Genomic DNA, 16318 nt, shown 5'->3' on the forward strand with positions numbered 1-16318 from the left:
AAATTTTTAAACAGAAACTTTTTGTAAAACATTTTTAATATCGCAACTGTGTGAAGGTAAACAAGAACCGAGATATATATACGAACGTACGTGAAACAAACTGATATATTTATTTTGGTCACTTCTCAGATGAGCACAATTCAATGACGATGACGATGCGAATTATAACTGTAGATAATGTATCCATAGCTAATTATTTAAGAAAATGTAATTAGTGTAAAATCGATAGCCGATTCCCACGACGAAGTGGCAAGAAATTAAAGCGAGACACAATAGGGGAATAAACTTTTGAAATTCTTCCTATTGCCCGATAAATATATTTTTGAATAATTCTCATCGCCGAAATCGGTCACGAAAACACTCAAGGATGATTTGCGTAGAACATGTTTCCAGGCACCCAGATTGTAGAAAATATAATAAATGAGAACTCTCTCTCTTTCTGGTGAGAGCTTCGAACGAGGTGTCCGTGACGATTTTGGATCCTCTGAACGCATCCGCCTTTTGACACGTGTTTTCTCTGTTGTTCAGCCCTAAAATATACGATGTTTCATATTTAAAATATTATTAAATGTAATTTGAGTTTATATATTGTTGATCGTTTAATCGAGTGATTTACTAAAATAACATAGAAAACAATACAACATCATAAGATATATAAGATTAAAGCAAAGCAAAATGAATAATAAAATTCCGCTTACTGTTCGGAGATTTCAATGACCAATTTAACACACAATACCTTCTTAACCCCATAGTCTTACTCTGTAACTTCTCTCATATAATCTTAAAATTATAAAAGATACGAATACCTTTAGACAATTTTAATTAAAATAGTGAAAAGCATTCATTTTATGCAATTTTATCAATAATATTAAAATTAAATTACGGAAAATACTCGGGACGCTCGACGCGAGTACGCAAATGAAAATCGGGATTTAAACACATTCATTAATAGACGCAACTCACCATGGTGAGGAATGTCTGTCGTGCTTAAAAAAACAACCCTGAGTATAACACCCAAAGCGAGATTAATAGAAGAATAAGGATGAAATACGTCATTAGAAGATTCGTCGTCTCGTGGGCCGCTTGTGGCATGTTTTCACCGATATGGACAGCTCTGTGTGTTACGACATACAAATTTTATTCACTAAAAATACACTCATTATCCGATAAATTAGATTATCATAGATAAAGAATCAGTCGATCATCTTTTTCAAATTTATTTTATATAAAACGGTATATAACATTATAATATTTTTATTATTAAAGTCGTTCCGATTGACCTTCCTTTGAATAAATAACGATGATACTCACGAATGATTGGATAATCACGAGCTATAATTGCGAATTTTGCCGTTACAATAGCCGGTTGTACTCTATTTCCGATTGTAAATGTTATTGCATGAGAATAACACTTTGAGAGCTTTCTATCTTCAAGATCACTCGGATCCAGGAATGCGTTCCTCGCCGCCCTACGTGCGATCGTAGACTGGATCACGCGGTGCAGGATTCGCGCGCTTGGGCCGCCTTGCGCGATCCCGAAATTCCTCCAGGAACCGCATCACCATCCCCACCCGTAGCCACTGCGCGTGTACCGTGTCGCACCTTCCCGCGAAGCACCTTCTGCTCCAGGATTGGCAGAAGTCGAGATCCCACCATCGACTGATGTTGCTTGGAGAGCAACGAGTTTCTCGCTACCTCGAGTTATATTAAGGCATTGTGGATGTGTTAGGCTTAACTTCCTGACAAAAACGCCGTCAGATCGGTTCCAGATAACCGTCGAGACACCGTCTATAGGTATTGGCAGGTTCAAGATACGTTACGAAATCAATATGCAACAGCGCGGTCCATTAAGCGCGCCGTGATTATAGGAGAGCTGCAAGATGCTTCGTGTTATTCTGAAATCCGTTTGGGTGTACTGCCAGAACTGTTGCGCGCAATTAAGATTTCACTCCTTAGCCGATGCGTGCCAATATAGAAGGCCGTCCATCATTTTCGGGCTCTCGTCTAAATTTAACTCGTTTAGCCGAACATCAATATCTCGTGATGAACAATGTACGGACATCCCCGAACTCTCCAGCTCTCGGTCGTTATATAACGCGTCTTTCTCGTAAAAACACATTCCGGGCACTACTAGTCTTCTAATTTATGAATTAGACTCTGCATCAAAATCGAATTTAAACATAACTCTATGGAACGCATCAGCATCCAAAGGCTTAATCGATTCTTTAATTTTCTAATTTATTGAATCGGTTTAATTGTAATAGTAATCGATTTAATTTAATTAGTCGAGATAATTACTTAGTTGGGTAATTAACAGCACTAATTACTAATTGTATAAAAGTCTTAATTACAATTTTATTGTTGAATACATAATGTATGTACATAATGTTCGCATGTTGTTCGCAATGCCATGCACAATTTTATCTATATAATTAATTGGTTGGTAACTACATATTAATTTCTGCATGATCTTTATGAAATCGTTTCTGAGATATGCGATGAAGACATCCTTGCATATAATACTATCTACATAGGCACGCAAATATGGCTGCGTTCAAAGCAATAACTTTGGACGCGATATGACACAACTTACGTTACGAAAATAGGAAAGCGAAACTTTTATTACGGATTAAACTCGCGACACGGTACACAAGGTGCGCATATAAATAAAAATTAGTCTAGGATACAATATTTCGCGTTCTACAAATTCCGTACCGATATACAAAAGTTGCGGCGTACACATTTTTTATATGACTTTTACGAAACTCGGCTTCGAGTAAGAAATTGACAGTGATTCTTTCTTGGCACAAGCAAAAACGAGTTCTTTTATTTGCTTGACTATCCTTAAATTCTTGGCACCGACTCCGCCGCTATACATTTAAAACGCCATAACTTTAAAAATAAATAGTTCTAAGGCGTATCTACGAGCATGTGTATATATATGAATCGTAAAATATGATGATTATTGTTGCGTAATTAAAAAAAAAACATGTAGTAATAATTTAAATAAGTAATTTAATATATGTAACTTTTCGTACGTAAAAGAAATGAGAAGAGAGATTCAACATACATACAATTCATATTCCGCAATTTATGAAACAATTTACATTTTAATCATGTACATTTTACATTTATATATTAAATATATCTTTGTATGTATATATATACATACATTTTAAAATATTTATTTTACATCTTTTAATTTTGATTTCTTGTTCGTGTTGATAATTAGTCGAGTTGCCATGCCTTAATAAGGAAGACATTTTAAAATATCAAAACAATGTATGCCATGTAGTGTACACGTTTTTTTTTTTTTGTTTTTTTTTCCAAATTTTGATTTTTTTTTTTAATTCTATACAGTACATAACACGAGGTAGTACGAGGCTTTGTCTATATATATATATATATATATATATATATATATATATACAAAATAAAATCTTCAATAAATAACTGAAAAAGTTTACCATTCGACTCTGAAGTTTCAGAAAACCTCATCAGAGCCTTTTCTGGTATTATTGCATTTTACAAAATACTAACAATAATTATTCATCCTAACGCGTGAACTGGCCTGTTTTGTCCATATTATATAGACTTTAGTGATATGACAGTTCACTTGTACATTTGCTTCTGTTGATATTAACGATAGCACCTTAAGCCAAGGAAAATCCCAACACATCCTCCAACGAGTAGTCGAACAGCCTTAAATCTAATTTGTACAGATCTGCCAGCTTGCGAAGCTGCTTGTAGCTTAGAGTAGAGTAATATCTATCCAGTTTTCTCGACGTTGGCTCGCTGCTTAAAGGTCTAGCTGGAAAACTGCATAATTATATTTAACAAGGTGTTTCGCGAATATATCTCTAGAGAGAATTCTAAATATCTATACGGAAAGAACGATTTTGCTGAAGTGTCTAAAAATTTAGCCAGATACAGATCTAAAAATTATTTTGTTGCAACATCAAAATAATTATGTAGAACGCTCAAACTGATTGCTCAAATGTCAAAATTTTTTACAGCATATCATCATACTTCAGCGACCTACTATAATAATTTTTATGGTACAACAGAATTATATTTTCAGCGCTGTATCTGTAGCTAAATTTTTATATATTTTAGCAAAACAGTTCTTTCCGTGTATTAAAATTGTCATCTTGTTATTGCAAGTATTGTCACAAGTGCACTGTACTCACTTCACGGATGTGACACCTATCCGTTCGAGAACTTCCGTGGCGTCTTCGACCAAACTCTCGTACTTGCTTACGAGATTGTAATTAACTATGCACGGTTGGCAAAGATCGTATATCGGTCTCCAATGTTCATTCCGAGTTCCATTCTCGGTGTCGTCGGTGATGAAATCGACGAATTCGTGAAACGTCACGTCGTCGCCATTCCTCAAAGACTCCTCGGTCGCGTTCGGTCTGTATTTCTGTAAAAATTTCGCGTAGTTAAAGTCTCGCTGCTTGTGTGGCTTGGTGTTTTTTTCAACGTTGAGCTCATCTCGATTTGCATACGGAACTTATCGTTAACGGTTAACGCGATAAAAGTGGGACATAATTATATAATCGTAATCATATTCCGAGAAGTGCTCAATTATACGGTACTTTTAAATTTGATGCAATTTTATTGAAAAGAAACAAGAATTTAAATCTATAATGCCTAAGTAAATAAATATTCTCTTTCTATATAAACGCGCATGGCTCATCCATATAACTAAACTGACTCGATAAAAAAAAGAAGCATCAAAACAGTCGTTTATTGATATTCTGCCTATGCTTTGCTTTAAACTATCATATCTAAGATAAGATCATAGCGCGAGGTCATAAATTGATCCGTAAATATATTGCGTAATGAATCAAATTAGCGATCAAAATTAAAATTAAAGACGTACAAAGCAATACGTAGTATAGAACTATATATTTGCATTGTACTATATTTAGAAAGACTCGTTCCTTACCTTGACGATTTTTTTGCCGAAGCGAGTCTGAAAATATTTCGCACTTTTCTCGTGTTTGGTCTCCAATTTATTCCGATAGGCCGATAAAAGCCTCTCCAGAGGATGTCGCACGACGATTAGCTTGTCGTACGTCGCCAATTTCTTCTCTATCTCGGGCAGAGTGTAATTGTTCAATCGCTGAAAAGTGCCGGGGGAATGAGCTTGATCGGCCGGTATTTTTAAAGGATCGTTACCGGGCCATTTTCCGGTCGCGATCATTAATACGCGCTTCCAATTTGTGCAAGCCACCTGAAAGATGAAAGACGCTTAGAACGTGCAACGCAAAAATTTATTCTTTACACGTTATTCTAGATCATCTCAATGAAAAGACGACGAGTTTTTGATACCTTTGGTACATAACAATAGAGCAATTCATGCGAATCATCCACGAGGATATTTCTGAATGATTCTGGATTTAACGCGTCGATATCAACCTCGCTACTTTCAAGCTCGCAATTATATTGCAGTCTTTCCTGTCTCTCTACCAAGGCCGACCTGGCCAACGCGTTTGGCCCTGTCCAGGAATAAATATATTTGTTCGGCTCGAACGGTTTCTTGTTTTCGTCATTTAAATAGATTTGCTCGACGTTCGTGTTTGCGTTCGCGGTCGTTTTCCATATAACAACGAGTAAAATTATCCTCCACGCTCGACATCCTGTCATCGTTTTCCTTTATCCACCGCGAGCATTAGGCTCTTTTGCAAAGTACAGTCTGTAAAACTCTGAATCTGCAAAAAAAGAAGAACGGTGCACTTTTTACGGAGTTCTCCATTAATTCCAATGGAACACCCGTGCAAAATCATAATAATAATTCTACAACACTAAACGCAATATTCTCTTGTGCTACTTTCGATTAGACAGACATATAAATCGTATACGACAATAAACCAGTTATAAGTAGATTATTATCGATTTATTATACACGACGGGCGTGTGTGAAATAGTATCGACAAAAAACTTTGCACCGTAAAACGACACGATAACTCGGAATGGAATAAGAATATTAATGGCATAAGAATTAAATAAATTTACATAAAATTTACGGATATATAGTTATTTATATATGTACAATAATTTAAAAAAAACGTGATTTATTTATTTTTTCTCTAAATCTGAATCAGTGAATAGTACTGCTGGACTATTCACTGATTCAGATTTAGAGAGTTCGTTTACTAAAACAATTAGGAAAGATTCTCAATTCCGACTTTACAAAATTGCGGACGGACGTAGTAAACACATAAAAATGATATGCTAATCGTTAGCTATAAGTGGATGGCTGCGGCGATTTGAATTGCAAACATAAAAAAAACCTAACTTATTTAAAATAAGAAATCAAGGAATATTAGCGAGAATCGACGTTTAATTCTTGATAACAATCTTCTCTAGCCGGCTTCAATCAGTTTTTACACAGTTGATAAGATACGTTACAAAGTAGCACAGTTATTATTACGTATCTACGATCGAAGTCGAGCTAATTCTTTTCGTTTTTAACTAATTATTTGTATAATTAAGGCCATTAAGGTATTTGCACGCAAAATATCACGTCTTCTTTTTTTACAACTTTTGTTCATTTTTTTGTATTTCTTTTTATTACTTACTAGTCGCATTTTCTTTTTTTTTATACAGACAATAGGACAATAAACCGCGATGTAACTTTCTAGGCCAATGTTACGGTCGTAGCACAAGTGCAATGCAGACAATGTTCTCCTTTTTTACGCGTGCTTATATTTATCAAATAATGCATAGTATAAAAATGCAAGATTCTCAATTTTCAAAATAACTCATGATAATTTTTATCTTTTTCAGGTACTTTCGGGTATAAATCTGATCAGTTTCTTGTTACAAACATTCTGGCAAAAAAATAAATAGATTTTTTTAATAAAAATTGTTAATTTTATAAAAATGTATATCTTCTAAGAATAAAGTCGCGAAAATTATTTTAATAATAATCAATAATCATTATTGGATTGAACATTCGATGAAGTCTTCACATTTTTGTAAAATACAAACAACTGTGTGTGAAATCCGAAAATAGCAAAGTAATATTGTATTGTCTGTATAAGCGCGTAACAAGCGCAACTAAAACGCATCCTGAAAATATTAGAGCGTAACCGCTGCTGTTTGATATAGATATTTCCAAAGTATGTGTCAGACACGTGCTCATAATGTCACATTCCACTCCTCCTCCTCAGTCCTATTACTCGTGTCCGAGCGTGACTTCTCTTCATATACATGTGTTGCGCACGTGGATTATACACATTGTATATGGAACCTACAGTTTAACGCCGATTTCGAACGGCAATTTTCTAGAGAAGTTCTCGTGGCAAGACATACTCTCGGTGGTTTGCCATTGCCTTCCGAGAGACATTCCACTCAGGTATGGCGAAATCGAATGTGGAAATGGAGAACAACCGGCAAAAAAATCGATTTAATGAAATATGAAAAAGTGATGACGCGAAAACCAACATTGCATTCCACCGCAAGTTGTCCTGATTCAAAAGTATTCCAAAGAATACTTAGCTACTCCAAAATTCTATGCATCGCGTACCACATATCATACGACAAGAATTTTAATTGAAATCGCGCTGACAGCGTCGTGTCTCCACATATTAACGATACATTTAACCCAAATCAATCATGCAAAGTCATATTAGAAATCCGTAATTGTCAATAAATATTCGAATCGTCAACGAGAGTGACGTGTTCCATTTATCATCACTGTTAGTCAGCGAGAATCGCTGAAATGACACGTGAAGTTTCCTCGATATCACAGTCAGTTCGTTGTGACGAGATCACTTCGACCGAGCGGCGATCAATCGCGATCGATCCGCATAGCCACTTCTTTGTAATTATTCGTACAATTATTTATTATGCTCACGTTTTTGACCATGAATTATAAGTAACTCGCGAAAGGGTTAAACGCGAAAAAACCGATGTCTCCGCAATAGTCGCGACTTACTTCGTGATCCGATTAGACAGGTAAGGCGTGTTCAGAATCGGAGCGATTAACGTGCTCCGCAATTCCGCAAATCCCACGGAGCGCGCGCGGTCAAGCGCACCGACGTTCTCCCCAGAGCTTCATGAGAACCTTGGCCTCCCAAGGGCGCGTTATCGGCGCGCCCGATAAATCGTCCGATCGTCTCGCGGCTCGAAAAATCTCTCTTTGGGGCCACAAAGTCCAACACACTTCCGTTTCACTTTTCCCGATACTTCGTGCGGGATGCACGGCGAACTGGCCGCGCGCGCGACAACGTGAAACTCATCGACGGATACCGCGCACCGTAAGGAGAACACGGAGTGGTCAAGCAGCCGATCGACGTAACAGCCGGCGATCGCGTTAGGTCGCCTGGAAGAGACTCTCAGGAACGAGAAACACCGATGTGTCGGTGTGTGAAGTGAAAGAGACGGGCTGCGCGCGCCTCCGCTCTTTCGTTCTCGTTCCCTTTTCGGTCGTCCCGGATCGGTCCATCCTCCTCCGACTCGGCGGGTTCGTATCCACGAAATTCCCCACTTTCGGGCTTAAGGCGTTTCGCTACGTGCTAGTCATGTGACTGTTTGTAGGCTTTCACGTTCAGAAATATATTTCAGGCAATTTTTGCTAAGGGAAAAATAATTTTATGACGTATGGTGTAAAATTTCATACGTGACAAAGTATGTTACTTTTTCCAAATTATGTGATTTTTTTCATTTGACTCCGTTTTGATCAGCTGATCATGCGAGTCGTCGAGAAAGGTTACAAGTGAGGTTACATCTCCTTTTCGATTGAATTTTGACACGTACTGAGAAAGAGTTTCAAAACGCATGACAGGGGTGTCAATCACTATCCACGTCGGCTAAGAAAGACGAGCCTCATAACCTGCACTACAGTGATTAGCCAGTGGCGTTGCCAAGTCACAGATTTCTATTAATCTGTGGCCAAGTCTTCCCAACTTCACCTCGACCAAAAAATGTCTGCTCGATTACCGCATTTTCACTAAAATAAACTAAAAAATTAGCAGCGAAATCTCCGGTAAACTATATATTTTATGGTTGCATCGGATTCTTCGAAATCTAATGTACAAAAACAATATGTTTTTTCTCACTTCATCTAATCGAAAAATGCGAAAATATGTGATTGAAACCGTGATAGAGCCTTCTTTTTCGTGCCGTCTGCATGAAGTAATGCAAACGTTGTAATTTTTGAGATCGATTTTCTAGAGTAAATAGTCGGTAAGGAGCCACAGAAAAAATCGACTGCAAAGCTGATCATATAATTTGATATAAAATCCAAAATCGAAAACTTTATCTAATACATGCCCTGACGAGACGACTATCTTAACCCGCTCGTGTGCGTATATATTCGTAGAAACCAAAGATCACGCGATGTAAAATCAAATCTCACAATGCATAATTGATGAGCTCGCGCGAGCGAGCTGATGGGCCGCCGCCTGTCCTCGCGGCGAACCACGAAAAAAAAACCTATGACCGATGTCCGATCTCGATCTTAATAAGCAAACGGAATTCAACGTACGCCTTAAAATTTATCCAAGTGGAACGAGATAAATTGGAGACCGTGATTTCTTTGATCTTTGAGCTGTGAACATGCGTTAGTACGCAGCTGAATCGAATGTTTCGCGTTGGTTTACGTGTTTATTCATATTTCGCTGCACTTTTCCTGATCGTCGCCGACAGTTCCATCTCATTGCATAGTTTATATACTTCACTTTCACTTTTATGTCACATACGTGTTTTTCTTAAAATGGTTCTCTTCTCGACGAAATGACCACGTGCGCTATGACGCAATTTTTTCGTTACGTAACTTACACGAAAGCCTCTGTGCCATAAATCCTTTTTCCTTTTATGTTGCAATAGTTACGCTGATTTATCTATTTTATATCTGATAAAGATATCGAAAACTGCTATATATGGTGTTCAAAAATTGCGGATGATTCGCTTTATTAATAGCTGATTAAAATTTTATTCCAATTTGAAGTTCATTTTTCCTTCCAAAAACATCAAAGTACATTAATAATGCTTTTTTTATTAGCGATTACAAATAAATTGCACTTTTTGAGAACTAAAAATTAAAATTAATTTTCTAAATAATCTCCAGATGGAGTTTACCTTACTAGAGTTTTAATTTAAAATTTAATTATTGTTTAGTAAACAATTAGTCATTTCCTTAACATCTAAAAAGAAATCGAGTCTAAATTGATATAAAAGAATCTATCATTGAAATGAGTTTTTATTTTGAAACATTGAAATCTGTATATATATTGCATTGACTTAACTTTGTTTATTTTAAACTAATTTAACTAATCTAAGAAGTTTAAAAACAAAGCTTTGAAATTTTTATATTTCCATTATATGAAATAAATTATCTACATATTTTCCTGAAAAATTGAAATCTTTTAGTTTTTTAATTTCATAGACTTTTGTATATCTTATCGACATAAATAAGTTTTACAGCTTTTATATATTATTAATTACAAAATACAGTTATTCGTTGGTTCCCGCTGAGTGAATTGTAGGCCGGGAAATGCGGTCATCAGCCATGCTATGTAAGAGTGACCTTTTTAAAGAAAGATTATATCAAGTTACAATCAGGGTCAACGAGTTTTATCATAGGTTAGCAACATGTTCACATACAATCGCACACAATCACAGATAAATGTCGGATAGATAAAATTGCTTCCGATTCGCGTTGTGTTTAACAAATTTCAATACGAGTAAAATTAGTCACAAAATCAGCTCGTATAGCTCGTATAGATGTAACACAGAAACGTATTCTAAAACAATCGAATGGTTTAACAAGCAAATAAGTTAGAAAAGTGAGAAATTATAAGATATATGAAGAAAAACAATGTAATCACAAAGACTAGAAAAATCGGTCTCTTTTCAACAAATCTTATGTCAAATCTTACACTAAGAAAAAAATGTTTTGAATTTTAGTAAATATTAGTTTGCATACGACTGTAACTTTATTTATAAAAAAACTTTCCCTTTTTATTAGCATATTTTTTCTCAGTGAATACACATATACTAATAAAAAAGAAAATTTTCTTTATTTTAGTAAATGGAGTCACAGTTGTATGCAAACTAATATTTACTAAAATCCAGAACATTTTTTTCTTAGTATACATATATAGGTACGTATATATATCTGAGAATTTATTTCTTATAATCTCGTAACTGTCTTGTTGAAGGCATTTATATGCTGATGTTTTCTGAAATGTTATCTTCTATATGTGATTTTTCACATATCATCAATGAATCGAACATCCGCGACATAACTTTTACTGCCGCGGAGATACAGACAACGTTAAATACTTGATAATTGCGACCTCTAACTCGGTGGAATAACACTTACAATAGCATTTATGCAATAAAAGTTGAAATTATTCGTTTGACCTAAAAATACAAAAAAGAAATTGTATATAAAGCCACGGGAATTTCAGCAAAAGGAGAAAGTACCATGACTTCTCGACTTGGCCTTCAGTACAATCACCGGAGCGAGATGACGTTTAGTCTTGCTTCGGCTTTCGTTCTTAGAATATCTCTTTACCGCGCCGGCAATCAAAAACGCGCACAAAATAAAAGTGAGAGTGGATATTAGAGATAACAGAGGAAACACAGTTTTGGTAAGACACAAGAAGAAGCAACTGATGAGCACTTTTGTTGCATTACCAAAATATCTGTCACGATTAAGCAATACACTTTCACGTGTTGAAGCCTTGAGATTCCCGCAAATGTTTTCTCAAATTGTGACATTGTATTGACGTGAAAACTTTGAAGTTTCCAAAAGTTCACGCACGATCACAAAAACTTCTAGAAATATTATTTAAAATTAAATAGAGTTTTTTAATTCAGTATATTTCTCCTTTCTATCACAGAAATCATTATAAATTATAAACAAATAATTATAAACAAACATCTCTTGCCTGGCAAGAATACGTCAAAATTTTTTGTAATAAAAATAATAAGAAAGTTATTTTCTGTCATTTTTATTTGTAATAACTGAAATATTCTTCTAATTTGTAGGTAACGATAGAACATTACGCACGAAATAACAAGAGAAAATGCTATTAACAATAGCATTTTGGATGTTAGTCATTTTAATTACTTTTTGGATTCTCCTTGGTCCTGTCACAAGATTTCTGCGTGTGCTATGGGAAATTATTATGCAAATATACAATAAGAAGGCAATCGATTTGCGAACAAAGTTCGGTGAATGGGCGAGTAAGCATGAAAAAATTATGTCTCTTATACTCTTTGATTGTATTTAATTTATAAATATAATATTATTGAAATTATTAACAACCTCCTCTGATCCTTAATATAATATTTTATCTTATCACTTTAGACATTTTTTATGAGACGAAAGAAAAGCAAAAAAATCTCTCAAAAGTACATAGAAATTGTTATCTCACAAAATTAAATAAAAATTTTTATTAATTATATTATATAAGTAAGTAATGTAAAAAGATGCTTACATATCACATATTCTAGTTGTCACTGGCTCGACTGACGGTATCGGTAAAGCTTACGCCAAAGAATTAGCAGTAAGAAATATGAATTTAATACTAATTAGCAGAAACTTAGAAAAGCTTGAACGCACAAAGGACGAGATACTGCTAATAAATCCAAAAATTGAGGTGAAAGTTATCGCTGCAGATTTCGCCGAAGGAGAAAATGCTTTCACCAAAATCCATCCCCTGTTGCAAGATATATCCGTCGGCATATTAGGTAATTAAACTTATTTATTTATTTACTGCAATATATATATATAAATTAGTGGCTGTAATCCCATAATCCTTGCATGGCAAAAAAATTTGAAATTACTAATGTTCAATATTTGAGCTGTTTTTCTTTTCAAATGATATATAAGTCTATTTTTGAAAAAAATATGAGTTACTTTTACAAATTTTAGTCCTTTTTATTTTCAAATTCAATACTTTACGATATTCTGATAAATTAGTCAACAGAAATTTGACTAAATTTTATTTGTAATTTCAATGCGGCCAGTACGAGTTTGAAAGTGCGGTTGTGCCCGCGATTAGTCAAATCTTATAGTACAAATAATTATACTTGATTGTGATTTCCAAACCGGTTCTATTGAAATCCTCTTCAGTTAGTGACGTGCGGTGGACTGGCATAAATATTTCTTTTGAAAGTGTGAAATAAGTTTATTATTTTTAACAATTTCTTTTAAACCACACATGGCCTTGAACAAAATTTGAGCAAATCGTCAGCAAAAATACTCAAGTGTGTAAGCGGTTTTAAGTTATATTATTCAACTGAATATTAAGATACTATGTAATTAATAAAACTATGTTGTATGTTATATAAATAATAGCTTAATTTTTCTCAAAAATTACTAACTATATGATATTTAAAATACTATTGTATCAAATAAATATAATTCGACATAAATATATTATTATTATTATTTTAAAATTACATTTAAGAATAGTTTACTTCAATTAAAATCTGATTATAAATTTGATATAAATATGTATAAGTCTATTTTTGACAATTCATTATTTTTGAAAGTGGTATAAATGCGATCAACAGAAATACTGTTTAACTTAGGCCTTAGACAATGCTTATAAAAATGGTTACATAATAAAATTACACATGTCTAGTTTCTCAAAAACAAAACAAGCTCATTAACGTTTAATAATATTTTTAAACAAGGTAAGATACAAAACATTAAATATGTCGAAACAAAAAAGAGTAAATTTATAAAGGTGGATTTGTATTTTCGAAAGATGCTTATATATATGAAAAGTCATAATTATTACTTAAGAAATATAGAGAAAATCAAAGATTAAGAAAATCATTATGTGTAATTTCTATCTCAATTTACTTCTGTGAATGTTTGATAAATCTATGAATGATCAATGCAATCTCTGTTATTTTTACATGCATGCTTTATTTCATAATCAAATAATCTTTGATTTGAAAATAAAATGAGCAAGATCTCGAGTTTCTCACCATCAAATTTCTCTCTAAAATAAATATAACAATGTTCTGTCGCAATGCCAGGACAAACGGGTTTACCGAGCTAAAAATATGCTATTATATATTAATATGTACTTGCTTCTTTTAATGTCGCGATCTTTCAATGTCCCCCTCTCCTCATTTTATTACCCGATGGGCAGAGGTCATTCTCCCGTGGAATAAAGAGTATAGATAATACACAACACACGATAATACACAAGTCAAGGGTACATAAATTAAGACATGAATTATAATTTATAGTATCTTTACATATAAAAAAAATCATTGAATGATGCTTCTGGGCGCAGTATAAACAGCCACCTAACAGTAACATTACATCAAAATTATAATTTCCTATTCAACAATGTAACTGTTATGTACAACATGTGTCATATTACACTTACATTGAGTGGAAAATTATAATATTGACGTACTGTTATTGTTAGTCGGTGTTTATCGGTTAGATACAATATGTGAAACGGTATATCAAACATTTTTTATTTTAAATTTAAGTGAACAACGTGGGTAAGCAGTACGAGTATCCCATGTACGTCGGAGAGGTGCCCGAGAAGGAACTGTGGGACATTATCAACGTAAATGTGGGCGCCACCACGTTAATGACGCGGCTGGTTATCGGGCAGATGCAGAAACGCAAACAAGGCGCGATTGTCAACGTCTCCTCCGGCTCTGAGTTTCAGCCGCTGCCGTTGATGACGGTATACGCCGCTACAAAGGCGTACGTGAAGAGCTTCTCCGATGCTCTCAGAGCGGAATACTCCAGATTCGGTATAACCATTCAACACCTGTCGCCTCTTTTCGTCAACACGAAAATGAACGCGTTTAGCTCTAGACTACAGGTATTGAAAGCATTGTTGAAATAATATTATTTTAAATGACACAGTTCCATTAAATTATTGAAGCAGTCAGAATTTTTGAGCTCTTAAAGCTCGTTTTTAACGAATCAATTTTATAGTTAATATATAGTCAAACACGTTAATTTTATAGTGCTGTATTTTTAGACAGCACGCATGTCTAAAAAAAGTCATAAAGATATCTTTAAGATATGCACGTGTTGTCTGGATTATATTCTAGTTAATCTTGCGGTTTTTTGCAATTATTGAAAAAATTGTTATGTACATAAATTTGATCGAAAACCGCAGGTTTCAAGTATATTTATACCTGATGCCACGACTTATGCAAGAAATGCCATTGCCACGCTGGGCAAAATGGACAGCAGTACTGGTTACTGGGCACACAGTATTCAAAAGTTCATCACTTTAATGCCGCCCGTATGGATTAGAACAAAAATCGGACAAATCATGAACGAGAGCTTCAGACAAGAATATTTCAAGGAAAAGCAACAAAAGACATAGCAATAAGATATTTTACGTATAACTAACTTTTTTCAAAGTATATAATGTAATATTGTATCGTACTGATGTAAAAACTGAGCAATTTTTAATTATTACAAATAATACTCTTTAAATGAAATAAAGATAAGGAGATACAGCGAGAGAGAAAGAGAAAGAATATATATGCAGAGAGAGAAAGAGAGAATATATGCACGCGCGTGTATGCAAGAAATAAAGAGAATATAAACTTTTTTTCTATGTCCTTTAATATTGTTTAACAAAATTTCAATTCTCATTTCTTCTACAACCAATTTTCTCTGTTCCGAGATCGAGACCAAACATTTCCTCATCCGTTCTAATATCTTCCTATCCTTAATTCGTACTCTTATTCTGTAATAATGTGATTGTGCAAGTTTAAATCGCAGCGCACATGCAATTTTGATACGAAACTGATTAGTTTGTAGCTTAATACGTTTTTATAAGGTATCTTACGTATGCGATATTAAAAATCACACAACGATAATGTAATTAATTATTGTACGCTATTTGCCTATACATTTTTTTTTTTTTTACAATCAGTAATTCACAATGTTATCCTCATTGCAGGCTTCACAGCCGAATGCTGTGCGATGGGGTAAAATAACGTTATTTATATATCCTCCACTCGAGTAATACGTGCAAATCGATCAGCATTGTAATATAAAGTTGACCTGATTGCCTCGCGTATTATTCAATTATTCAATTAGAATCTGTAAGTAGATATAATATCTCCACGGCCACTCCTCGACTATAAATTCTGCCCTCTGAGAAAAAAAATAAAGTTACATAATCTCATTCACTACTCCTCGCCAAACCGAACAATCGAATCAAACGGTCCGCGTCCGACTGGGGAGGGGAAGGTCCTGGTAAAGTTTGTTTATATACAAGTAATATATGTATATATATACGCACGAACCAATCGGCGAATGGAAATATGATGACCTGCACGCTGA

General features: G+C 34.5%; 2 protein-coding genes and 1 long non-coding RNA gene across 8 annotated transcripts; 1 reads left to right on the forward strand and 2 right to left on the reverse strand.

Moving 5' to 3' along the window:
* Positions 1-87: 87 nt before the first annotated feature.
* Positions 88-1847, reverse strand: LOC143902948 (uncharacterized). Of its 2 annotated transcripts, XR_013258540.1 has the most exons (4): positions 1312-1847; positions 964-1114; positions 699-780; positions 88-530 (listed from the first exon to the last, which is right to left on the reverse strand). It is a non-coding gene; the product is annotated as an uncharacterized LOC143902948 (long non-coding RNA). The 2 variants fall into 2 exon arrangements; XR_013258541.1 differs by lacking the exon at positions 699-780 and having other exon boundaries at positions 1312-1787.
* Positions 1848-2330: 483 nt separating this feature from the next.
* Positions 2331-8093, reverse strand: LOC143902987 (carbohydrate sulfotransferase 11). Of its 3 annotated transcripts, none has more exons than XM_077416286.1 (5): positions 7952-8093; positions 5341-5720; positions 4955-5242; positions 4191-4426; positions 2331-3819 (listed from the first exon to the last, which is right to left on the reverse strand). In XM_077416286.1, the coding sequence occupies exons 2-5, from the start codon at positions 5653-5655 to the stop codon at positions 3654-3656; spliced, it is 1005 nt and encodes a 334-aa protein (XP_077272412.1). In that variant the 5' UTR covers positions 5656-5720; positions 7952-8093; the 3' UTR covers positions 2331-3653. The 3 variants fall into 3 exon arrangements, with proteins under 3 accessions (XP_077272412.1, XP_077272414.1, XP_077272413.1); XM_077416288.1 differs by lacking the exon at positions 7952-8093 and adding an exon at positions 7880-7897; XM_077416287.1 differs by lacking the exon at positions 7952-8093 and adding an exon at positions 7871-7888.
* A 243-nt stretch (positions 8094-8336) lies between these two features.
* On the forward strand, positions 8337-15578 carry LOC143902989 (inactive hydroxysteroid dehydrogenase-like protein 1). Of its 3 annotated transcripts, XM_077416291.1 has the most exons (6): positions 8337-8479; positions 9338-9498; positions 12013-12210; positions 12481-12717; positions 14488-14831; positions 15135-15578. In XM_077416291.1, exons 3-6 carry the CDS (start codon positions 12051-12053, stop codon positions 15345-15347), a joined length of 954 nt encoding a protein of 317 aa, XP_077272417.1. In that variant the 5' UTR covers positions 8337-8479; positions 9338-9498; positions 12013-12050; the 3' UTR covers positions 15348-15578. The 3 variants fall into 3 exon arrangements, with proteins under 3 accessions (XP_077272417.1, XP_077272415.1, XP_077272416.1); XM_077416289.1 differs by lacking the exon at positions 9338-9498 and having other exon boundaries at positions 8340-8479; XM_077416290.1 differs by lacking the exons at positions 8337-8479; positions 9338-9498 and adding an exon at positions 11181-11612.
* The last annotated feature ends 740 nt before the right edge of the window (positions 15579-16318 follow it).

Source organism: Temnothorax americanus, unplaced genomic scaffold, assembly GCF_048541705.1.
Source record: "Temnothorax americanus isolate GAGA-0224 unplaced genomic scaffold, ASM4854170v1 Scaffold42, whole genome shotgun sequence".
NCBI classification, from domain to species: domain Eukaryota; kingdom Metazoa; phylum Arthropoda; class Insecta; order Hymenoptera; family Formicidae; genus Temnothorax; species Temnothorax americanus.